Source organism: Calypte anna, chromosome 3 (assembly GCF_003957555.1).
Source record: "Calypte anna isolate BGI_N300 chromosome 3, bCalAnn1_v1.p, whole genome shotgun sequence".
Classification (NCBI taxonomy): domain Eukaryota; kingdom Metazoa; phylum Chordata; class Aves; order Apodiformes; family Trochilidae; genus Calypte; species Calypte anna.
The window spans coordinates 96,715,294-96,742,143 of NC_044246.1; the positions used below are offsets into that span (position 1 = coordinate 96,715,294).

At 36.3% G+C, this 26,850-nt stretch overlaps 1 protein-coding gene across 1 annotated transcript in view; it reads right to left on the reverse strand.

Moving 5' to 3' along the window:
* The window catches only part of PXDN (peroxidasin), an 83,744-nt gene that overhangs the window by 21,022 nt on the left and 35,872 nt on the right, over positions 1-26,850 (reverse strand). Inside the window, exons 5-16 of the mRNA XM_030448217.1 lie at positions 22,655-22,726; positions 22,174-22,245; positions 20,060-20,229; positions 17,364-17,481; positions 15,141-15,310; positions 13,947-14,219; positions 12,504-12,620; positions 11,232-11,390; positions 8,934-9,046; positions 7,279-7,435; positions 3,618-3,726; positions 3,059-3,216 (exon numbers count right to left, since the gene is read on the reverse strand). Coding sequence (XP_030304077.1) covers positions 3,059-3,216; positions 3,618-3,726; positions 7,279-7,435; positions 8,934-9,046; positions 11,232-11,390; positions 12,504-12,620; positions 13,947-14,219; positions 15,141-15,310; positions 17,364-17,481; positions 20,060-20,229; positions 22,174-22,245; positions 22,655-22,726 — 1,688 coding nt within the window. The remainder of the gene's footprint in view (positions 1-3,058; positions 3,217-3,617; positions 3,727-7,278; positions 7,436-8,933; positions 9,047-11,231; positions 11,391-12,503; positions 12,621-13,946; positions 14,220-15,140; positions 15,311-17,363; positions 17,482-20,059; positions 20,230-22,173; positions 22,246-22,654; positions 22,727-26,850) is intronic.

The window sequence follows — 26,850 nt, forward strand, 5'->3', positions numbered from 1 at the left end:
CTTGATCTGGGAAACTTGCAGTTGGGAGTAAAATCAAACAAGCAGAATAAAGGCAGACGGAAAAAATGAGTGCGTGTATATTAGTACTCTGTTCCCACAGGCTTGTGGCGTTCCCGTCATGGTGGCAATTGCTTGAGAACATTAATTAAGTGTGGTTTTGCAAGAGGTTGTTGCAGGCTAATTGCACACAGTGGGGAAATGTTCCTTTTAGTTCTGAGCCCCGTCCTAATGTGCCTGCAAAGACACTGACCTTCATCTACCTTCTGCACATAAATGAGTGCTAGACACCTTGTTATTTTCCCAGTTTCTACAATGCAGGGAAATGTCAAACAAACCACCTACATCAATCTTCATCTCTGCCTTGAAAGGGACTGGATTGCTCATAGCTGCTCAGCTGGGACAGGACCTGTGTTTGGTCAGGGGATTTACGTTTTCTCAGCCTTGGGCTACACTAACTCCACATGGTTTACAAGTCAAAGCAAAGACACTAGAGACCTATTGCTTACAGTAGGCAAAACTAGCCTGACATAAATTATTTTATAAAATACTACAGACTAGGGAAAAACAAACCATGGAACAAAACCAGTAAGTTTTCTTTGAGGATATAATTGATAAAATTTCATAATATGCTGGCTACCAGGGCAGTTTAATTCTAAAACTACACCCAGAAAATATATTGTCTTTATAATAGCATTCCTTTTAAAATTATTTTCATTTATCATGGAGTTATTTCCATATGATCATTACTCACGCAGTCTTTACATAAATATTTGTCTGCTGAGGTTTTCCTCATTAACAGCATCATTTCAGAAATCAAATTGAACCCAACCGTGAATGTTTTGGGTAGCATGACCTTTGTTACCAATTTAAAATAAAAGATCCATCTTCTCTGTTTAGAAGGTCGGGTGGGATGCAGTCTCTCATTTATGAATCTGATGTGTTGGCTTTCTGAGCAGACTGAAGGCTGCCATAAATGCCAGTCTCAGAATCTTAATCTTGCATTGTAGGTATTAACTCTGTCTCTGCTTTCTAAATGGCCAGGGCTTTGAGCATTTCCACTGGTAAGAAGAGCTAGCTCAATTCATGTAATTTTACTTTTTTCCTTTTTTTTTTTTTTTTTTTTTCCCCCCCAAACTGCAATGAGATGTTCTAAGGAGCCACAGAAATATTGATTAGAAGGGACCCTTTACCCAGACCAAGCTCCTGCTTATAACAAGGCTGTGTCCAGCACTGGATCAGCTCAGCTGTATCCCTGTCTAGTGGATTTGAAAACCTTTAAAACCAAGACTCCTCAGACCTTCTGGATAAGCTTTTCCCATTCTGCACTGGCCTTCTGGTTAGAAACTGTTTCTCAGGTCCAATCTGAACCTCCCAAACAGCAATTTGTGGACATTCTCCTTGTTATATAGTCTGGCACTGCAAAGGAAAATTTGGCTCCATAGTGTTTCCTTCGGATATTCCAAGATTTTAGATTTTAAATAGTTTCATAATGGGAAATTGTTGAGTTATTCAACTGTTCCCAGTCCTAAGTGCTAAATAACGCTTTTTAACAGGGCTCTGCATTTTGAAAGAAAACCAAATAATGACAAATATGAGTATTAAAACTATTTAAATGAAAACAGATTTATTTTTATTATTTGATTTTCCCTAAAAGCCAGTTTTCTATGGATCCTGTAGGGTTGAGAAGCAAGCTCAATTTTTGAACAGAATTTCCAGTATCAAATACAATTGTCTGATTTTGTTTTCATTAATTGCATTTTTATGCTTTAAGACTTCTTTTTTTTGTAAACTTGAGGTGATTGAATTTCACTGTTACAAATCCTAGTGAAAAGTAGTCAATCAATTCTCACATATCAGATATCATATATTCCTAGTTTGATATATATGCTTGCATATGCATCTAATTAGAGAACTGAATTAAATAAGGTTGCTCTTATAAAACACAAACCTTCAAAGAATTTTCAGTATGTCTTTAAACTGAAATATTCATCACAAATTATTTACTTGTCTCTAATAGTGAGTAGTAATCTTTTATTAGCAAATGCTACACTTCTTCACAAAGCTTGCAGTATGTCTTACAAATACTTCCCTAGTTCATGGCCAGAGTTAAAGTTTTTGGAAGCTACAATAAATACTCAATTATAAACATCAAAAAAGAACTAAGAATATCCTCTAGACTTAGAATATCCTCTAGACTTTCACTGTATCTTTTGGCTATGTCAAGTCTCAAAAGATCTAAAACTCTATCATTATTTCCAAATGTTTTTCCTATATCCCAAGCCTATCCACACACATAAATACATTAGCTACACATGCTCCAGTTGGACTGGATTGATTTGAATTTAGAGCCCAATAATTAAAATGTAGAAACATTGTAGAAACTCCAATTTTTTCTGCTATTTATAAAAAGCAGCAAAAATGAAATTTCTCATTATATATGATCAGTGTTAAAGGAAACTATTAGCTTAGATTGACATGCATTAAAAGAATAAGTGGCAAATAATTATTTGACTACTCTTGTGGTACATGTAAGAACCTTGGTTTGTAAAATATATAAGTCCTTGTTGTTATATCACCCTTTTCCTTGCCAAGGCATGCCAACACTAAATGGTTTTATCTAAAGAAACATGAACAAAATACTGATTTTTTTTTTAATATACATCAAAGTCAGCTGTTCTGCTATGAAACAATTGTCTTAATGAATTAACACACAAGGAGTTAACAAAATGGACACCTTATGCACTTCCATTAGACTAAATTTGACCAGTAGAAGAACCTGATCATTATCTTTTTCTCTAATAAGTCAACGTAAGGAAAAACATAAATACTTTACCAAATATATCTGTTCACTCAATTCAGTCATTGGTTTCCACATTGCTACATTATTGTGTGAGTTTCAGCTTTCCAGGTAAAGTTTTGCAAAGTCAAAAACTTCACTGATTTCAATGTAATGGTTCTGCAGGTAGAACCCAGACTTAGAAAATAAATGTCTCCTGAAGTACTATCACTTAAGAAGGCAAATGCACTAATACAGAAAAAATAAGGAAAGAATACTGACTTGTTCCATTCAGGTCAACCATTAAACCATCTTGTACATGATCTTGGATAAGCTGTAATGTCCTTTCAAATATTTCCCCAGCTCTTGCTTGCTCAACTGTGTATGGATCCCTTGGATATCGAAATAAGGCTAGCAAATCATTTGGAGAACGAGGACGACTGATAGATAATTTGAAAAAAAAAAGTCAGTGTACATAGGAGTTACAAAATAACAATACTACATAAATCGTTTAGGTGTTCAGCAACATGATTAGTGCATACCTTGGTTACTCATCTCAATATGGAAGGCAAAAAAAAAAATCATAAAATAATAACATTAAACATTTAGTAGCCATTTAATGCACATTATCTCAGCAGAAAAACTGCTGCAGCAAATAGAGATTTAAACAATAGGAATCCTTACATTCTTAACTGCTAGTATTCCCCAAACTAACTAGATGTTAACAATGCCACTTAACTAATAAAATGGATTATTTCTAAATAAATCTTACACTATTCCTAGTACATGCAAAATTAATTTTGACTTCTCAATATAAAAAAAAAAAAAAAGAGGGGGATACCTGTCAAATAGATGTGTACGTGTTGAATTTATTGCTCTGTCAACAGTTGCAATTGCTTCCACAATTGATGTTTGAACAAAAGGATCTCCATTTCGGCTGACATTAGGGACTGCAGAAAGAGGAGTTCACATGTTATTGCAAAAATGGTCACACATAAAATGATACTTCTATAAAACAGGGTCTAGACACGACATCATTTCAGTTGTACTGAGTAAACCCTTGTTATTAAAACACTATTTTTTTCTGAATGAAAAATTCTTAGCCATTTTGGAATCCTATCAAAGCATATTACAGTGGAGCAAAATTCATTTAAAACAGAATATAAGTTTAAAAGTCAGGTTTCTTATAATTCTGAAACAAATAAAGTTAGTTATTAGTCCTATAATTTCAAGTAGAAATGGCCAAAGAAAAAATGAATTATTTTTCAAGTTTGGATTATTTTTGTGGTGAATTATCAGTTTTCAGGAGTTGATAACAAGTGCCTGACCGATAGCCAATAAAATCAATGCAGGTAAGTATTCCCTATTATTTCAATCAGTAGTAAGTACTGAACCAGTACTGAACCAGTACTGAATTAAATGTAAGAATTTAGTGTTTACAGGAATGTGTTAAAACAAGTGGAAAATAATGACAAACTTAGTTTGACTCTTATGCATGCATTATATAAATTTAAACAGATTTCACACACACAAAAAAATTACTAAAAAAAGTGCAGAGAATTTTATATTTTCAAAAAAAAACTACAGCAAAGTAGCAATGCTCCTCTCCTGAGATTATAGCAGTAAACAACACACATGTTTTAACAGGCTATAAATACTTAGTTTACTTTGATCACTGCTTTGTTTTTTATTTCAAAATTTTATCTAGTTCTTTAATACTATGTTAAAAATTACACACTTAAAAGCTATCTAACAACTCTACACAACACTGGAAACTCACTAATGCTTATGTCCATTAATCTGCCTTTTAATACGTTTCTCAGTTGCAACTGGATGTTTGTACAATGTACCTAGGGCTAATAACCTTCCTTTCAGTCTAAACCAAGAAATACCAGATCCAGGGGCAACAGCTAATGATTTCCAGAGTGTGTTTAGATTGGAGAAGTCACACAGGAAGAAGGGTAAAGAGGGAAGAAGTCCAAAGCAAATACACTGGAATAAAATCAGCAGATCTACAAAATCAGCTGACATAAAAAATGTTTGCAACATTTTCCTGATTTTTTTACCCTCTTTTTTCTTCCTTTTTTTTTTCCCAGGCAATATTTCATTAGTCCTTCATAACTGGCAACTTAGGCTGTGTCTAGATGCGTTTGAGTCTACACCTGGGTAATTAAGCTTAACTATCTATAGTGGGAAATAAATCTGTCCCTGGCATGCCCTGAGGCCAGATATCCAAATGAGCTGGCCCTTACCACAGTGTCTAAATGCCATAGTCCCTGTTGTATCCTAAATACCATGCATCCTTCTTATTTGACAGCTTCGTTTTCATAGCAACCATAAAGAAATATTATCCAATAAGCTACTTATTTTAAGGAGAAATTGGTACCCTCATTTTAGTTGTTTCACAGGGTGCTTGTGTGCCATGAATCAATCACCCTAACACCCACCACACTTTCCTAGTGCTGCCCTACAACAGGCATAATCTCAGTGTTCACTTAAGATACGTGTTTTGCAGAGCTTTCTTTGTGTTTAATGGCACATGTAGGCTGAAAGATAAACCTTGGTCAGATGCTAACTATACTGGACTTTATTTTTGTTTAGGCTATTTTCTGCCAGTCTTTTTTTAGGCAGATGATTATTTTAAGTTAAAGCTCCCTGAAAGACTTTCCCAATGTTTTTGGGGGTGATGTGCAGAAAAATAAAATAACAAAAACTTAATCCACTATGCTTAATTCAGAGATTCATATAAAACAACAGGTAAGGACAGAAGAAAATGGCAAAGGAAAAACAGCTTAAAAACATTACCAAACATGGCCAGCAAAACCTGTCCCCTAGATTCTATTCACTTGCCTTTATTCTGTCTCAATGGTAAGAAAATACTTTCATGCATTAGGAATATTATTATAAAATTAATTTTGTTTAAAAGAAGTATTGAAAGGCAAGTTTCTTGTCAGTTCTACTATTAATAAAATCCAGATGGCAAATATACAGTATTTATAATCTGTCCTTGTTCTATGACAACTTTATTTTTTTAGCAATCATAGAGAAACAGTATCTGATATTCCAGTAGCTATAAGGAGAAACATTACAATTTCAGACTGAATGCAAATTAGTCAAAGGTAGTTTCACTAATTTTAGATTTATTGATGATACACTTTGCAAGAAAAGTAAACAAATGAAAATTAAACACTACAGTAGCACCAAGTTTTGTAACTTGCTGCTTTCAGCTGATGGAAATGAGCAGTTGACACCTGCACTAAGTGAATGATTCTGGTTTTCATTGAGATTATGATTCAAGTCATGGTTTTATTAATGATTGTACTGATTTGAGATCTGGCTAATCTCTTTTTTTAAAAAAAATAAAACAACAACAAAACAAAAAACAAACTTTTGTTTTGTTTTGTTTTTATATGGATCCCAGAGTAACCAAGATCAATTGATTTTTATGGATTTTCATTGTTTTCAGACTTCATATACATAAATGCAAACATGATTGAATAATTCCCAGTTCTACCGTTCTTCTCTCAGAAATAATGTTTACAGATTGAAGAAATATTATTTTTGATAGAGAAAGGGACAGACTAGTAGCTCACTTAAAGCAACTTAAGCTAGGGAATATCTTAGTTTTATTGATACCATGTAACTGATAATTACGGTAACCAATACATTAGAAAAATCACTGATACATATTTATGAATTTTGTCAACAAAATACAGACCATCAGAACACTGGGAAACAATAACTAAAATGTTAGAGAAATCACTGATCAACATTCATTTTTTAGTTGTACAAAAATATTGTCTTATTTTCTATGACACAATAGTTCTACTTCTAGATTTTAAAAATCACTTTTTTCTTAATATTTTCCATCAAAATAAGAATGTCTGGGAAAAAAATTAAAAAAAAAAAAAAAAAGTCTGAAGAATCAACCTTTTTACACTAGGGTCATCCTGTGTAATAAAGCTGTTTCACTAGTCTCTTTGGCTGCTTTATGCTTTATTACCAATTATTACAAAATAACCATTATTTGCCCGTATTCCTATCAAATATTCTGATCACCTTCCCATTTTCTCCTCATTATGACTTTCCTGAATTGTTTTACTGATTTTCAACCTACTGCCCTTCAAAGTTGCCACAGGACTTTTTTTGTCAAGTTATCCCTAAAGACTAGATAGACTGTGTGTTCAACTAGCAAATATCAGTAGGTACAAATAATATCTCAACAGGAAATTAGTATGAATAAGTGGAGCCCAAAGCATCATTTGTTTTTAAGCCTAACTCCTAGCGATATTTTGGCTGACATGTTCCCATCTTACTCCTATCTGTACAGTTGCCTGAAATAATTGGGGAAAAAAAAAAAAAAAGAAAAGAAAAAAAAGAAAAGAAAAAAAAAAAGAAAAGATTATGGGAAGAAATTTAAAATAACTTTTTTGCATCCTACAAATTAAGCAATTTGTATAAAACTAATAATGTAACTCATACCTCTGATTCATACACCTTACCGTTTACACTAAGTACCATACTAACAGAGGAATATCCTATGGTATTCCGGGCAACACATTCATAGCGACCTTCATCAGCTGTTCCAACATCACGAATGGTAAGAAATCCCTCTGGACTAACATGAAATTTTCCACTCTCAGTTACCTGTACTCCATCCTGCAGTAAAGTACAATGTTTGAGAAAACACTCTTTGCTTTTAAACCTGAATTTTTGCCTGGTTTTTTTTCTATTTTTTTTTCACATTTTAATACATTTTATTTCAAGTAAACAAGATTTAGATACACTTATATGAAAAAAAGACTCGCACACTGTGATGTTGACAGCAGGATGTGGCCAGCAGGACTAGGGGTGTAATTCTCCCCTTGTATTCAGCACTGGTGAGGCCTCACCTTGAGTACTGTGTACAGTTCTGTGTCCCTCACTTCAAGAAGGATACTGAGGTGCTGAAATGGGTCCAGAGGGGAGCAGTAAGGATGGTGAAGAGACCAGGGGGAAAGGCTTATAAGGAGAGGATGAGGGAGCTGTTGGGGATGAGGAGTTGTTTAGCATGGAGGGTCTTATAACTCCCTACAACTACCTGAAGGGAGGTTGTATTCAGGGGGAGTTGGGCTCTTCGAGTCACAGGACAAGAAGGCATGGCCTGATGCTGCACCAGGGGAGGTTTAGGTTGGATATCAGAAAGCACTTCCTCATGGAGATGGTGATCAGGCATTGGAATGGACTGTCCAGGGAAGTGGGGGAATCACCATCCCTGGAGGTGTTTAAGGAAAGGCTGGATATGGCCCTTAGTGTTAGGTCATAGACCGGACTTGATGATCTCAGAGGTCTTTTCTAGCCTCAGTAATTCTGTGATTCCGTGTTTTGCATGTCATTCTAAATTGTACAGTGTATTTACTTTTAAAAGTACACATTATTGAAAATAAATAGTTACAGGTCCTCACCACATAGTTTGAGACTCAAAAATAAGATAGTACCTCTTAAGAACATATATACTTGATCTTACTCAAAATTAAAAAAATAAAAAATCTCAAGAGCTTTATATATATCAATTTTTCATGTGCTATGAATTTAGAAGCTCTTTAGAGTACATTAGAGTACATTTTTTAATGCTCACTAATTGAAGAGAAGATAGAAAAATTGAAGAGCACTATTAGAAACCCATTAATTTACCAGTAACTCTGCTAGTTACTCTAATAGTTTGGTACAACAATTATTGCCCCAGTGGTAATCAAGGATACGGACAGATTATTAAAGAGTTACCAAAACATTTCCTGGTTGAAATGTCAAAAGGCTCAGCAATTCAGTTTTTTCATTCCTTTGTATCTCTAAGTGTGAATATTTAAAGGATATTTGCATAGACTTGTCACTAAAATACACAGGCCTTTTACAGTCTACATTATATATTTTAGCTGGTCTGCATAATGATTTGCATAGCCATATGCATATATGTTTTATACATATAAAAAAAAAATCAGGTTTAGTATTTATATACTTGCCCTGTATTAAAGGTCCGAGTAATATTTTACTGATTGAGATTCAAGTAATATTTTCAGACACCACAGCAAGCAATAATTTGACAATCTGCACTTTAAATAGCTACTTATGAAGAGATGGAAAGGCCACTGCCTTTCTCCAACAACCAAATATTTAGTACCTTATTCCATGTAATTACTGGCTCTGGCTCTCCCTGAGCGCTGCATGGGATCTGCACGTTTGTGCCAACCTCCACTGTCATGTCACTGGGAACACTGGCAAATACTGGAGTCACTAGAAAAACAAATGATACATTGACAAAGTATGAAATACAACTAGTGGAAAAGATGATCTAAAAAGGCATCAACAAGGTTTATTTTTTTCAGTTACCTCATATTTCTTAATATACAACTCTATTTTGTCTGCAAGTTTTTAGATGCTCATAATTTTTTCTTAAAGATACAATTGATTATTCTTGATGTCTTCTTCAGGCTTATTTAAGTATTTTTAACTGCTAATAAAACAAGCTAGTAGTTGCCAAAACCACTTAAATTAAAAGCTCTGGGGGAAAAAAAAAAATTAAAAATAGCTAAATCTGTACAAAGTCACCAGACAGAATAGCTTTTCAAATTCTGTTTGCTTTTATTATTTTTTTTTAAATAACAGCACAGAATTCTTAGGTGATAAAAGCAAAACTACCCCTTCCCCAGTGAGCTTTAAGCCTTATAACATTTAAAAATCACCTTCAATTTCAATGACAGGGTGTACACATTATCTAAATACAGTGTGAAAAAAAGGAATTAATTTTAAAATCCTAACTTCCTTCAAATCCAGCACTCAGGCACCATCATCAGAAGTACATACAAGATTATGAATTCTTCTGTAACTAATGAGCATTTTGAGAAAGTAAGAGGAGGCTATGTTTCCACAGGGAAATATTTGGCCACACAATATTTATTTATACTACCAATCAAAACTGTCCTGGTATTTAATTGCATGCAAATAACTACCAGAGATCAGACATAATTTCAAATAAGGCACCCAGCCAGCACTGGGTGGTAGGAGAAGCTGTCTGTTGATGTGAGCCATGACATGCTGCAAACAGACCAGGACCATTACTCATTAGTACAGATTTAGCCACAGTGACCAATAACTAGACATTCCTCAGATGAGTAGTCCTTTTGTTAGGAATCCAGAAGAAAAAGTTTTCTTGAATACAGGAAAATGTCACTGCTACAAATGCGTGCACAGTTTCAATTTCAAGCTTTATATGAAAACTTCAGTCTTGTATTTACTATCTTTTGGTGACTGGATTTTGCAATCTGAATTACACAAAAATCATATTACTAGGCTTGGGTAAAGTTCAGTGAAATTTAACACAGCTGAAGACTATAAAACTTACTAAAATTTGGTTTTGTTTCATGGAATTTTAGTCAACAATTTTATCTAGGTGAAAAAAATGTTGATTTTGACTAATCAGTCTCCCAGTACTACTCTTAACTAAGAGAAATGAATCAGATTTTTTTATGACAAATATCTGAGGTCAGAAAGACCTTTGAGCCCCTCTCACTAAAATATTGCTTAAAATTAGGATATTATCAAGAAATCCTTTGAATTAAATGCTGAATCTCCTTGAATTTAATTAAATACCAAAGTACTTAATTATAAATTAATTAATTAATATGAATCTAATTAATTATACAAATAGCTTACTTAGAATTTACTTGAAGAAAAGGACTGGAAAAATTTAGTAGTTTTGTGGGGATTTTTTCTGGGTTGGCTTATTGTAAATATAAAGAATAACTTCTCACTCTGAAGGTCATTCTGCTGTTGTAAAAAAAGTGTTCTGTTTCTGGAAATCAAAAACATTATTTCGCTAACAGTCTTATAAGAAAGTAGCCTTTCCACAAAACATTTTCCCAAGCACAGGGAAAATCCTCAGAGCAAATCTCCAGTCTTCACAAAAAATGTATAAAACAAATAAACCTCTTTCACAGAAGAAAAGACAGTTCTAAAGAAATTATACTCTGTGCAAATACAGATAAGAATCAATAAATGTTATTTCATATATATACACTCAGAAACAATGATCAGAAATTCGAAATGTGAGCAAAACATTAAGCAAAACAGCAAGTTTTTTAAACAACAAAAGATATAGCCTCATTCTAACAAGGTTTTATCAAACAAGGCCATGTTTAGCTGCAAGCTTATGTAGTCTCCAAGTGCCTTTGAACAAAGTGTATCAGGACACACTGTCCCACATGCTCATTTTATAAAAACTAATGAAACACCTTATAATTCAAATCCAACACCTTAGAAACATTGTAAAATGCATCCAAAGCCATGAAGAAAAAAACAAGCACTGTTCATGCTCTATTTCAAAACCTTTTATTAGTTTTAAACAAAAATAAACTACTGTATACTAACATTTTGTGTCACCAAAAATATTTTTTTCAGCAGCTGTACATGGAGCACATACCTCTAGGCTGTATGGTCAGGTATACAACAATTCGTTGAGATCCAATAATGTTGACAGCTTGACATTCATACTGTCCCTGGTCATGCAGAGCAACCCTGGAAATCCTTAGGGTTCCAGAGGATAGAACTAAGTGTCTTCTGTCAACAGACAACTGGCCTCCTGAAACACAGAGCAACAGCATTGGCTATTTATAGCACGGCAGAACAAAGTCTATTTATGTCAGAAAAAGGGAAATTGAAAAGATTTTAAATTTAATTAAAAAATGGAAATAAATGAAGCCTCTTAAAAATAAAAGTTTGAAATACTTATTTTTTAGGAGAGAAACACACAAAGCAAACAAAACAAACATACGCACACAATCATAATTATAATCTTCATCTCTGCTCTATTTGTGGTAGAAATAAATATAATGTAAGGACTATGATAAGCATCCAAGTGAGAATGCATCATAAGAAGATCAACAGCAGTTATTACTGTACGTTTCATATTACTGTCATGTCTGTAAGACACAATTTCATCTCCCTAGGCCATCTAGAGAACCCACAGAAAAATAAATACACATCAGTGTTTGTACTCTATTCTACTTTCTGGACATTTCTTTTGGTTGGAGAAATATTGGTAGAGGAAGAAACATGATTAGCATCAAAACGATCAAGATTTTGTTAAAAGTCTGCTTCACCTACCATAATTTAAAATGTCCTAAGAGTTGTTTTGCCTGCTAGAGATATTTCATTTGGCTGAACTGGAGTATTTACTTACTGATTAAACACTTGAGTGTTTCTTCCCTCTGAATTTGGAATAATAACTTTACAGTCACAACCTGATAAAACAGTCAGCAGAGTGCACCCCAGTGTTCCTGTCAATGTGCATTAAGTGACAGAAATGCAGTTAGACATACAGTTAGGTTTCTGAAGAGAACACATCCCACCAAGTTCCAGATCTCCAGTAAATGACAGTCATCTCCATTTTTTCTGCAGTAAACTGGAAGTTTTAGGAATTGCCACAAGTGCCTCATATTTCTTAAACATTTATTATTAGGAGTCTGTTATGAAGCCATATATTCTTTTTTACTGAAAAATGAAAAAATGCTTGGGCAGCTACCTTCTGTGGGAAATTTGCCTTTTCTATCTAAACCACAAAGAGTTAAGCTCTGTTCCCCTCAGAAACTAAAGCACCTAACAAATACATGCAATTAATTTCAGTGTATGAATGACTCCAAAATGAAAGCTAAACTATTCTAGTAGTTTAAAAATAAATATGGAACACATTTACCTCCTTTAGTCCAGGCAATAACAGGCTGGGGATAGCCTTGTGCTTCACAAGGGAAGTCAACGGTTTGTCCCTCAATCACTGTTTTGTCTTGAGGGGTGACAGTAAACTGAGGTAGAGCTACAGAATTAAAAACAAACCAGTTAAAAAAAACAACTGAAAAATGAACAACTGAAATTTTGTACAGTTTCCTGTGTGACTTGGATAGTTCATACTGGTGAGATAAGAGGTGCTAATGGGACTCTCTTATGTTGTGATCACTATAGGGCAGAGAGTTAGGGCAGCACTGGTGCAGCAGGAACATCTCAGAACTTGTTCCTGCTTCAGTGGAGGCCTCTGAGATCTACTGACATCTATCCAAAATAAGAGGCATGGTAAGACTTGCAGAATCAAACACAGTGTTCCCTTGATTAAAAATACTACCTTCTCTTTCTCGCAAAAAAGCCTCAGCTAAGTTGTGCATAAAATGCAGTGTAGTCAATCCTGAGTTGCTTGTCTTTCTTATACAATAGGAAAGCAGTGAGTGGAGTATGGGCCAGTTTCTGCAGTAACATCATGGTACTATCAGTGTGAAAATGAATTTGTTTTGCCTTCAATACACAATCATCCCTTGACAAATGATAAATGAAGAAAACAACATGGTCAAAGTTGCATATTGATTTAAAAACTGAACTCACTAATGAAGCATTTGCAACCTAAACTGTTTGCCAACTAGAGAACTAAATTTGAGGACAGAAAAATCTTTTAAATTTAGAAGTTACTCAAAATGTTTTGCAAGTAAAAGTTCCAGCATTAAAACATTTGCAAAAAAATAGTTTCTACTTCTATAGTAAGTTTTTCATATATTGTTCTCAAAATACTTTATATTAATACTATTGATATGAAATTCCAAAATTATTGTGATCACAGCAAATTACAGTGCATTCATTTTTGTTTTGCAGAAAAGCTGTGCTAACACCCCAGGTGGCAGAGTGAGAATTTCCATTAAACTTAGGAGAAAATGTAATCACATTCACACAAGTGTTTACAAAGGGAAGGAAGCACAGATCTGTACTTGAAGATCCATTTCTTGTGCTTCAGACATAAATCATAATTTCTAGATTGTTACCTGTTACAGAAAATAATGCCCCACAACCTAGACACTTTATCCTTATTCCTATACACTGAGAAAATAAGAAATATACATTTCAAAACACCAATGATTAACTTCTGACAATAATCATTTAAACCTAACTTTGAGACAATTATATAACAAGTATATAACACACACTCCAGGAGACATTTATAGCATATTTCCTATGGACTACACTAGACTTGTGTAATTGAAAAAAAAAAATTGGTTCAGCTCTGACAATTCAGAAAACAATTCACAACCAAACAATTTGAAGCAATATACTCCTCCTAATATGTTTTTTAGCACTTCACTCCTAGTTTAACATTACCCACCTTGGACTATGATGTATGCAGTTGCATGGATATTATCTATGCTGTTTGTTGCAAAACAAGTATACTCTCCACTGTCCTCCTGCTTCACATTTTGTATGTAAAGTCCTCCTGATGGAGTTATAGTGATGCGAGGGTCACTTGGTAGAGGAGTTCTATCACCTTTGGTCCAGGTAATTCGGGGCTGCGGGTGCCCTGCTGCGCTGCACTCCAAGGTAACACTCTCTCCAACGAGTACTTCGGTATTTTGTGGTTGAATCACAAAACTAGGCCGGGCTGTGAGGAAAGAGTGATGTCTAAATATGACTTTTAGCTCACATAGCAATAATTTAACTGAATATTGCAATAGTTTAGGAAATCTTGAGGAGTTTAATAGCTCTGTTCCAGCATACTTCTAATCTTGGTGCAAATTCTCGCTTAATTGAAGCCTAATCTACTGCAGACCTTTATAAAAACAAATAGATAAAACATAAAATCTGATATAATTTTACTGGCATTTTTTCTTAACTCCCATTAAAGTGATTTTGAAATACTCTGTCCTAATTTTCTCATCTTCATAAAGGTCTCTCCAGGGGCACAGAAAATGAGACCCAGAAACAAACTGGTTAAAAATTGCTGTAAATTCACAAAAAGACAACACTGATTAAGCTATATTTAAGCAGCTTTTCCAACTACATGTGTGCATTGCATCATTATTTTAAATCTACCTGATGCTGAGTGTCAGGAAAAAGTCAGTTTGGAATTTAAAAACTTTACGGACCTGGGCAGGAAGTTAGCGCTTGCAAACACTAAGCACTGGTCAGGCAGCAATTCAGGCTAAAAAGCTCCTGAGTCGGGATGGCTGCATAACCTGTGCCAAAGGTTCCATAATGCATCTGTTTAGGATCTTATGGTTTTCAGGTAGCCAGAGAGAACTTCTTTACACTGAGCAACATCCCGATGCAACAACCTCTTTTCCTAACACTTTTACATGACTATCATCAGAATTTCATATGACAATAAAAATCTTCGTTAATTGGGTGATCTTTGTTTTAGTGACAGGGATATTATAACTTTGTGATCTAGTTCTTAAGACACCCAAGCACAAGAAATCTCCATGTCAAGAACATACAAGACCCAAAACATCTTATTTTGAGCAATCTTAATTTCAAAACAATTCTCTGTCTGCATGCAAAATTCAGACTTCGTGTGCTTTACCTGGTGACTCAAAGTATCTAAGAGTAACTTCCTGAGTTTTTACTTCTCCAGCCACATTTTTTGCCATGCACTGGTAAATGCCTTGGTCTGTTTCTTGAGTATTCTGAATCATTAATGTGCCATCATCTAGCAAGTTTAGACGGGAATCTTCTTTCATACTGAGCTCATTACTGTGAAGAAAAGAATCTGCTAGAGTTAAACCTTTATAACACAATCACAGAAAACTACCAAATAACAAAAAAACAAAATATATTGCCCAGAATAATGAGGAAGAGAGGAAGTTTTACTTTGTTGAGTAATATTAGAGAACTTTTAGTTTTCCCCTAAAGAGGAGGAAAACAAACAAACAAACAAACAAATTAATTTTGCTTATGCAATAGTGCATCCTCAAAATAAAAAGCAAAAATAATTTTAAAAGTGAATGCTTACAGTGAAAAAAGTAGACAATATATATATATATATATATATATATGTATCTGCTTTAATTTTCTTATAATGCTGTTCTATCAAATCAATTAAAAATGTTTCTGCTGGAAGTGTATCATGTAAATGCAACACTCTATTTCTAGTTAGTTGCTATAGACCTATCTTTGTGTCAACCTCTGCTTGGATTGCTTGAGAACCACCATTCATGACCACTAAGATCAAGTCCAGGCTATGTCATGGATATATTTCTGTAATATTAACTAAGAACAGCTAAGACTTTTATTAAAAGAGCTGTTTCTAACTCCATCCCCCCTCATGGCAGAGAAAGCACAGACGAGGGATGAGATCTCACCTCCTGTGTTCAAAACCCAGCCTGACTGCTGATATATTCAACATACCACTCAACAGGTCAATGGCTTTTGACTGAAATCTTGCCATATTCAACTACCTCACAAAGAGCTTTGCTCTCATTCATGCAACCAGGAAATAAGCCAAAGTCAATAATCCCACACCCCAAGCTCAGATTTCTTCTGAAAACTCTTTCATATGTGTATTCTGAATACATGTTTTCTTTGTTTATTATAAAAATTACATGAGCCAAAGAAAATTTTAATGAAATAATTATACCATCCAAGTTCAAGGCTCTGTTCTCAACAAATGCTGTAAACTTGCTGCATGTGGGGTTCTTACTGACAAAGATACAGAACCTGGACTCAATGTGGTCCTACTTTATCAGCAATTAACAAACAAAAATAGTTTACTTCCTGATATAAAACATGAGAGAATTTATTTTCCAGATCAGGCTTTCCATTTGTGTAAGACAGTTATTGAGCTGAAGTCTGAATAAACTAGAGGTAAACTCACAATTCATATATACATTGTAAATTAACATCATCTTAAGGGGGTCGATGTGGTGCCACAAGGCTGGGTCAGCTGTGTTGTGGCCAGTGATGCTGGAGTGAACAAGGCTTTGGCAGACCTTGAGTAGCCACTCTGCAGCAGGCTGGCTTTTGGACTGTTGAAAAATGCACATGCTTTACAGGCCCTTCCTTCCATTCCCTAAGTAGTGAGGGGAAATGACACAGCAAAATGCCCAGAGAGCTTGGATGCCTCCATCTCTGGAAGCTCTTAAGATATAACTTGATACAGCAAGCTGGTAAGATCCTGCTTTGAGTCAGAGGGTGCACTGAAGACCTCCTGAGATGCCCTCCAATCTGACTTATCCAGTAATCCTATGATACAAGCACTTGTCAGACCTTCAATATACTGGTCTGGGAAGCCTGGAAATTGATACAGCTCTCTTCTTCTGGGATGAAGCTTTACTCTGGAGGAAAGTTGCCTCTGAGAAGGTGGGGCTCAAGGAACATCTCTGAAACCTAAATCCTACAAAACTTTGCTCAGTCTCAAAATGTAATGCAAACAGACTTGCACAGAGTATGCAAACACTACCTAAGCCCCTAAACTGCACGTGCAACACGTCCATATATTGCCTGGTAATAAATACAAATGATTTTCAGTTTAAAAGATGCAAATAACTTTGCAGGTAACTACAGTTGAAAAATCTTACCAATAGTATTAGAGTAATAAATTAATGTTTTCTAAAATTATCAACTTTCAAGTGCTTAGAATTATTAATAAAATAGATCTCAGCCACTGTCACTTTCTAATGATAGTATGTTTCTGCTGTAATCATACCTTGTACTAGCAAGTAAGGCATGCAAACATGCACCCAGAAATGTACACACACAGAGACAAAGACACTTACATCAAGTTTCTCTCTTCCTCTTTTAAACTTACTTGTTTCGTAGCCAGATAATTTCTGGTTTAGGATTGCCTTCAGCTCTGCAAGTGAAGTACACTGTATTCCCTGAGGTAACGTCCACATCCTGAGGCTCTGATGTAATTCTTGGCCTCTCTGTATCAACAATAAAACATATAAGGAATTCTTACTTGTTTTAAAACTACAAAAGAATGGTAAATAAAAAATTTTCCATATACCTTGTAGAGAAAGATTTTTCACAAATATTTTAACTTTATGTACATATGCTTAATAAGGATTAAGTGCACTTTTTCCCATGCAAAAGTGACTGTGGGTTTCTGGCCTCCTTCATTGTTCCTTAGGATGTTTTAGCAGACTGGTAAGAGATTGTACAAATTTGTACGAGGTTCTAAAGTAGCTGGTTTATTTATTTGAACAGAGGCTCAATTTGCTTATAAATGAAAAACTTGAAAGCAGAAAGCACAAGCGCCATGGAAAATAACTTCCTCTAGATAAGTATCAGTGCCTAACCTGCATCCTACAGAATACTTTGTCCAGCTTGCTTCCTTCAATTTCCATATTCAGGCTCCTTAGATATGCAGAGAGCTGGTAGGATGCCATATGAATTACTCTTGTACTAAATCCCCTTTTTACTCTCCTTTTCCAGAACCTTCTAAATGCTTACAGTATTAGTTCTCATGCTCAGAATTATACCTGACACATAACCAAAATTAATATTTACTTATTTTCTATCTTCACTTCATGACATGGTTGGGCAGGTAAATGCCCATTGCACAATGAAATCTGCATTTTGGCTTTGGAACAGGAGAGGTGTCAGGGCTGAGCCCCAGAATGCCCACAGGGGAGCCTGTGCACTCCTAGGCTGGAAAAATAAAGTTAAACAAAAAGATTATTATAAAAGGGGTTAGTCGTTAAGCTTTTAGTGACAGGATTTCAGTGCCTGTATAGGTCACTCCTTGCAAATATAGCTGAGCAAAGCATATATCTAGTGGCCCAACCTCAGTTAAAATAATATCAACAAGAGTTTTAACAATGAGGACTATGAAGTCAGGAGCAATTCTGTATGGTTTCTTTCTTCTGTTTCACAGAATCAGCCAAGTTGGAAAGGACCTCTGAGACCATCAAGTCCAACCCTTCATCCACTACCACTGTGGTGACCAGATCACGGCACTGAGTGCCGCATCAGTCTCTTCTTAAAAACCTCCAGGGACGGAGAATCCACCACCTCCCTGGGCAGCCCATTCCAATGCCTGATCACCCCCTCTGTAAAGAATTTCTTCCTAATATCCAACCTAAACCTCCCCTGGCAGAGCTTAAGTCCATGCCTCTTGTCTTACTGGTAGCTGCCTGGGAGAAGAGACCGACCCCCCCTGGCTACAACCTCCTTTCAGGGAGTTGTAGAGACTGATGAGGTCTCCCCTGAGCCTCCTCTTCTCACCTGAACACCCCAGCTCCCTCAGCCCTTCTTCACAGGACTTGTGTTGGATCCCTTCAAAGCCTCCTTGCTCTTCTCTGGACCTGCTCCAGCACCTCAATCTCCTTCCTGAACTGAGGGGCCCAGAACTGGACACAGGACTCAAGGTGTGGCCTCACCAGGGCTGAGTACAGGGGCAGAATCACTTCCTTCAACCTGCTGGCCACGCTGTTCCTGATACAGGCCAGGATGCCATTGGCCTTCTTGGCTACCTGGGCACACTGCTGGCTCATGTTCAGCTTCCTGTCGATCCAGACTCCCAGGTCCCTTTCTACCTGGCTGCTCTCAGCCACTCTGTCCCCAGCCTGTAGCGCTGCATGGGGTTGTTGTGGCCAAAGTGCAGGACCCGGCACTTGGCCGTGTTGAACCTCATCCCATTGGAATCAACCCAACTCTCCAGTCTGTCCAGGTCCCTCTGCAGAGCCCTTCTGCCTTCCAGCTGATCCACACTTCCCCCAACATACTGTTGTCCACAAATTTGCTAATGAGGGGACTCAATCCCCTCATCTAAACCATCAATGAAGATATTAAACAGAACTGGGCCCAGCACTTATCCCTGGGGACACCACTGATGAGCGGCAGCCAATTGGATCAGCCCCGTTCAGCACCACTGTCTGGGGGCCTCCAGCAGTTCCTAACCTAGCACAGAGTGCTCCTGTCTGAGCCCTGGGCTGACAGCTTTTCCAGCTTTCCCCTCATCCACCAGGAGGGTCACCTGAGCATAAAAGGAGATCAGGTTGGTCAGACAGGACCTGCCCTTCCTAACCCTGTGCTTGGCTGGGTCTGATCCCCTGTCCATCCTGTAGGTGCTGTGTGATCCTTTTCCTCACACAAAAGAAAACAAAGAACATGAAACAATATTAGCATTACACCAAAGACCCTAATTGACAAACTTTTCATGATCAAAACTGGAATATAAAGAGGAAAATTAAACTCTTTCTGAATAACTCCTTTTAGTTGCTCAATGAGACATTTCAAACACTGTTTGTTTGACTATAGTTAGGCTGAGAGGTGAAAAGCAATCAGTTTTGTCAGAAGCAGACAAAAACTAAGAATACAGGGAGATTTCTGGAAATAATCAATATTGACCAGAGGTGATCAGTGTTATTGAAGAGAATACATGAACAAATTACAACAACAACACAACAACAACAAAAAAAACACAAACCACACAAAAGGCCCAGCCAGCCTGGGTATATTTAACAGGATAAAGAAGCCAGCAGGAAGTGTCAAACCCACCACAGTTAAGTTCTTCTGGTGTTATTGTGGCCACAGATCTTCCCTGGATCCTTCGTGGATACTCACAGGTAGCTGCTGCTTGAGCATTACCCGACTCTGCATACGTCTTCAACAGCTCTGCCAGCCACAGGATTTCACAGTCACAGTGAAGAGCATTTGAATCCAAACGCCTGCAACGAAAAGAGAAGCAGCCACAACACATTAGCAAACTCTGACTATTTTTCTAGGGTCAAACTGTTTTGGCAGCATCCTTTTTTATGCATAGAGACAAGGGACAATGGGGAATTCAGGTGACAGTCACTTGCTTATATGCATTCTGGTAATCTTTATTACAAAAATGCATATTATTTTTACTTCATTGTTGTTGTACTGTGCTCAATATAGCAAGCATCTAAACAAAGTTTCTTTTTAACCCAGGCATTTAGTGAATAAATCAGGCTTTATTTAGATGCTATACAAATTTTGCTTGAACAAGGAACTTACACCATTTTCCCCACATTTTTTTCCTGTTTAATACTTATTATTGTAGTGCCTTCCATAGCTACCTTGACATTTATACAGCTTCCCAGTTTGCTTATTAGGTGACTAAGGCAAAGACCCACACAGTTTTATTAAATTTTAAGCTCTTGTTGAGTTCAGTGGGCCATAACTTGGTGAAACACCTGTCTATTGAAGATAATGAGAATGCATAAATTCTGTTGATTTTCTTTCCAATAATGGAAGGCCCTCTTGCCCTGTTACTATGTGGAGAATGCAATTCCTGATGGAGGGCCCTGTAGGAAAAGAAATATTAAATGCAGAAAATTGTACTATTAAATGTATCTCTATTTAAATTGAAAATAAAGACACATGGCAAAGCAATCTCAGTTTGGTTTATCTTTGTGGGTAAAAAACTTCTTGATCATACTTTTATTATTGGTTTTAAACTTGTATACAAATGTCCAGATATTTTCTTATTCCTTCCTTTCCTGTGAAAAACAGGCAAGACCAAAGAAAATCATTTTACAAGCTACTCTGCAAATTTCTCCCAGTATATCAGATGCTGTTGGTAGAATTTACATGAAAGTCACAAGATGACCTTTAGGTATAATCTGTCCCAGGTCAGAAGATAGCAGGTCAGCCTAGTCCAGTGTCCTGTCCCAGTAACAGCCACTATTAAAACTCCCTTTACCTGAGCATTATGTGAAGAAGCATCTCCTGTTTGCCTGAAGTATGCAGGACATTAACAGAGGAATGTGTGAAGCAGCTACTACTGGAAGGTGTGTTCGCCATCCTAATTTACTTTATTCTGCCTTGCACCCCCAGTTGAAGGTATGGTCTCACAAGTCTTCTGAACCAGCAGGACCATCTTCCTGCTGTTTCCCTTGCAATCTCTCCTGGTAGATTTAGCACAGTGACTGACTGCACAGCATACCCTCAGCAGGCCTACTGGAAAGGGGGGTGAAGGCATGACTGCCTTCCTACAAAAGGCACTCTGATAATTTAAAGAATGTTTAGCCTAGATCTGCAGAGGTCCAAAGTGAGGGATAGAAAATCCCCTGAAAGTTATCTTACTATGGCAGTTTCATCAAGATTCACTGTTTGAAAGCTACTTAGGGACTAAGAAAAGCCTCTAAATTTCCCAGTGAGCAGCGTTTCGAGAACTGGTTTCTGGAATGAGAAGTGATTGTTATATTCTTACACTACTGAATACCTTTTTATAACTATGCTTCTCATCAGATAAGAACAAGTAAAACAATGAAAATACCAAAATAATCAGATATCAAAAGAGATCATAGAAGATTTACCCAGACATAAAGAGAAGGAGGAAAGTAAACATACACACAAACCAAAGAAAGACACGTACATATTATTTGTTCTCCAAAATGTAACCATATTACTTTCCTTCCAAGACAGGAAACAAATAAAAGGACTTAGTCAGTCACTAAAGACAGTAAGAAAGGAAGCAAAAGTCTCAAATTGTGTACAGAAATGGAGTACAACTTAGGAAAAAAGTATTCTGTATTTAGAACAATTACACAATGAACAGCATTTTGAAGGAAGAGAAATATTACAAGAGGAGGAACAGTATAACTAAAGCGTTCTTTAGTTCAATAATAATTCAATTTACTTACAGTCTCTTCATAGATTCTAAGTGACTAAATGTTCCAGGAGTCAAATGAGCTATTCTGTTGTTATGCAAAAATCTGTTAAAAGCACAAAATATGTGTATAAAAATTCAGATTTTGACATGTACTCATTTAATTTATATTGATTTGAAATTCCTTTAAGAGAAAGTCATTTTACAAAAATAAAATAAATTGAACCTTTTTCAGCAATTCATTCCCTGGTATTTTTTTAGTGAATTTTTTAGTGAATTTTTTTCTCAGTAGAAGAATATAACCCAGACAATGGTCACTTCCTTGTGCCTATAATGTCAGTCGGACCAAGGGGTTCTTGCCAAAGACAATGTAGTAGGTACTGTAAAAAATTTAGACTAAAAGTAATCTATGGGAATGATGAAAATATTGTTTTCTAGTTTCAAACTTCTTATTTAATTTAAACAAAGAAGTGAGCTCATTCTTCTGAGTCGTACCCCAAGAAAAACAAACTTACAGCCTTTCAAGTTTTGGAAGATGGGTAAAGGATTCAGGTTCCAACGTTTCTATTTGATTAAAGTGCAGATACCTGAAAATATGTTAAACAAAAAGAAAAATACTGAAACAGTTTTCTTAATGAAGGCAAAATATTATAAAGCATTCTTATTGTTTACACATCTAAATGGTGATAATTATGGCTTACTTTTTCTTCTGTTATCACCTGAATCTTGTACTTGAATCTTAGAAATACAAGACACAACAAATAAGAAAGTTTTGCAGGTCACTATATATAGAGAAAATGTGTGTGTGAGTTTGTACACTTATGTGCAACAAAACCCATTACTTTGGAGATTTTGGAGATACCACTTTGAACCCTCTATTGCCAAGTCCAGTTTCCGCTGGTGTGCATACTTGAATAAATATTTATGGAAAAAAAGATTATTATTTTTTACAGGTAATATTTCAGGTTATTTAGAAAATATTTACAGTTTCCAGCAGAACAACATTTTTAGAGTAACTGTTTTCATTGTTGTTACACTGAGTGAGAATTTCAAAAGATGCTGAGAAGTAACCTGCTCTAGTCCACTAATCCTGGCATGTAAAGCTGTGAATTATCTGAAAAGCCAAACAAATCTGTAACATTATGACATGTGTAGAGAAACAGGATAAACCAGGTGCCTCGAATTGCCAGTGAGGGGGTGTGAGTCCACCTGTGCCTGATTAGGACAGGTCCCTGTTGGGCATGAGCAGGACCAGGGGGCCAATAAAGGTGGGACACACACCCACAGAAGGCACCTCGGCTCACTCTGGTGTGAGGCATGGAGAGGCCAGCAGCTTGTCAAGCCTCTGGAGCAAGAGGGGCTCTTCCCGCTACACTTCTACCCTGGAAGCGCTGTGTGGTGGCTGGAGTCCTGGAAGAGACCAGCAGCTCATCGAGCTTCAGGAGCAAGAATGGCTCCTCCCGCTACAGACATGCTTGATAGAATTGTTTTTATACAACAGGCTTCCCAGAAATTGATGCACAATTAACCATCACAGCTATGCTTTGTTGATGCTTATATTAGCTATTAAAATTATGCAGCTACAAATACTACACAGCCATTAATCCTGTAAAGAAGCAAAAGTCCAGCCTAACGTGGTAATTAACCAGATTTTTAATCTGTAACTGCAGTGAAAATGGATTACAGAGGCAGGCTCATTCCAGTCTTCACTATGTTGAGGATGAAGGTACTCTATAAACTTGCAGATGAGAAAAGAAGAAACAATTGATAAGACTTTCATGAGGAACTGTGAAAATAATTTATAGAATTTGGTTGATTATATACAACTGTACCCAATTCTCAAGTTTCCCATTTAACCTCTGACATATTCAGGAACATTTGGAGAATGTGCATATGTAGAAATCACTGTAGGCTGGAGCACAAAGAAGTTTGTCATTTAAAAACAAACAGAAAACCTCAGACCCCCAAACATCCTGAAGAATTCACTGCACAGGAAAGGACTTGGAAACTCTCTCACATGGAAACACCACACATGCTCTCCTCCCTGACCAGACCCAAATGGCCACCACAGAGAGAGGGAACCCAGGGGGGTGAGGCCGTGGTTCTGGTGGAGCGGCCGCAGCCATCCCAGGCACGGTTGCAGGGGGGGAGCCCGGCACGTGCCTGGCAGCCACCCAGATCCCTCGCCAGCAGCAGCATGGCCTGAGTGCCAGCCAGCCCAACCATGCCAGGGAGAAATGAATGGGAAGCACAGAATAAAACAGTAAATCAGCATGGAAGTGATCCGGAACATCAGAGTACCAGCTGTGCTTGCTGCCAGTGCAAAGCGTGCCCACAAACCGTGGCGAGCATAGAGTATGGTCCTGTTTGCATAAGGAAACAAGGCGTGCACAATCAGGCTGTGCCAGTATGATTATTCATCTTCACCTCCTTTCTGAAAATACAGGCTAGTTTCACCTAAATTAAAAAGATAGACATCTAAATGCAGTTGCTTCCTGCATGGTTCATTTGAATTGCCATTGGAAAGAAGACAAGACCTCAGTCAGGTCTAGCCCCTAGGAAGGATGGGCAGGATGGGGCTGCTCTCTGCCCTATGGGTGTGGTGGGAGGGCACAGCTCCCAGGGTGCCAACGCTCTGTTCACCCACCATCTAGCATCAAAAGCAGTGGGGAGAAGGCAAGGCAAGACAAGGAAGGGATCACTGTACTGAAAGAGGATAAAGGGAAAAACCAGACACAACAATCAAATTGATGCTTATATTAGCTATTAACATTATGCAGCTACAAATACTACACAACCATTAATCCTGTAAAGCAGCAAAAGTCCAGCCTAACGTGGTAATTAACCAGATTGTTAATCTGTAACTGCAGTGCAAATAGATTACAGAGCAAATTCTGAGCAACTTTTACATGTACCACTTCTTGCCAGAAGAGATGTTTTCCTTTTTAATTTTTAAACCCTTATTGCATGTTCATGATTTTTAAGTACCTTGCAAATATATCTCTTTCTCAGTAGACTAATCTCTAGCACTTCTTTGACATTGACAAGGTAAGAAAAATTTGTATGTAAAAGTAATAGTTCTTACAGGAACAAAGTTGGGAAAAGCAGGCACACTGGGTACACTATCACTCCTTCAGGCCCATGAATCAGAGGTGAGATTAAGACAGAAGAAGAGAGGACACCTCTCTCAGATGCTTTATGTGATGTACACAAATCACTTAACTCAAAGCAACAGTTAATATATACTGTTTAGTACTCAAGACTACTATAGGTACAGATGTAAATACTCATTAATGTGTCGGAAATCTCATGTTACTTTCCGACCAAATTAACCTAATCAAAACAACGCTTCTGTTATAAACCTTGCCTTATTTACAATCTCAGATTTTGCAGATACAACTCCAATAATTCAGGCACTGAAGCAAACTGTATCAGTTTACTTCACCTTTCTAGAAATCATGCTGCATAAACTAGCTCAAAAAGTCAAATCATAAAGTGAAGCCGGAAAACACTCTTAACTGCTATATATGGACCACATCAATGCTTTTTTTTTAAGGAATTTTAGATTTTAATTAATATGAGCATTTCTTGGGCTGGAAATACTCTTTAAAGGTAATCATATTCAGGAAATAATCCCACACTGATATGTCTTTATAGATAACTTTTATGTCCAGAGTATAAAATGCTCCTAAAAAATGGTATGATGCAATGAACTTGATATCAAAAAGACTTTCATAATGGAAATTAAAAGAAAAGGTATGAAAGACTGATAAAGACTCCTCTGTACTCCTTTTCTGATTCTGAATTCATTATCAAAGATGAAGCACAAGGAAAGGAAATACTTAAAGAAAAACAAGTCCAAACTAAATACATCTACTAGAAGATAAAGATTTGATCAAATAAGCATGGTACAGATTTTCTTTTTGTTATTATTCATATTGGAGGATAAGGACGTAGAGTAACATTCAGTCCCAGTGGTATTTTTCAAAGCACTACATTTAGGATTATCTTCTGTACCATAACAATTTTTGCAGATTTTTTACTTTTATCGTATATGCCAATTGTTAATTTCTAATAATATTTCCATATCTCTGGGTAAGTACTAAAAATCCATTAGTAGACCAAACCTTATATTCTGAATATTTAAATAGCATGTGTGCCACTTTGATTATTTGAAGGAAATTAACAAATAGATTTTCTCTGCATTTATTAAAGAACTTTCCCTATCCATGGGTATGAAAAGAAGTAAAAGGTTTAAAACCCAAAGAAAGATATTTAAATTTGATGTTACAGTAAAAATATAAACACAGGAACAGGATATGCAAGAAGATTATGGAATCCTCTCTTTAAAAATTTTTAAAATAAGGCTAGATAAATATCTGCTTCCAGCTTTCTAGGTTAGTTGTCCATAGCTGATCTGATTTTAGAATACTAAGGATGTACTTTTCAAGACTCTTTTTGGATTATTTTCTTTTTTGTTTATTAATTAATTCTCCCCCATTATTCCTTATCATAAGTATTTTTAGCATCAATGAGACTTTAATCAGGATATAAAAGTTAAAAAAAATCATAGCAACATTTCAAAGCAACTGAAAATTGAATTGATGGAAATAAAATTAATATAGCAATCTGCATCATTCTACATAAGATAAAATTTTTATCTATTAATTAGTTTTCCCCAAATGTGTACGTAAGTACACAATCTACAGCA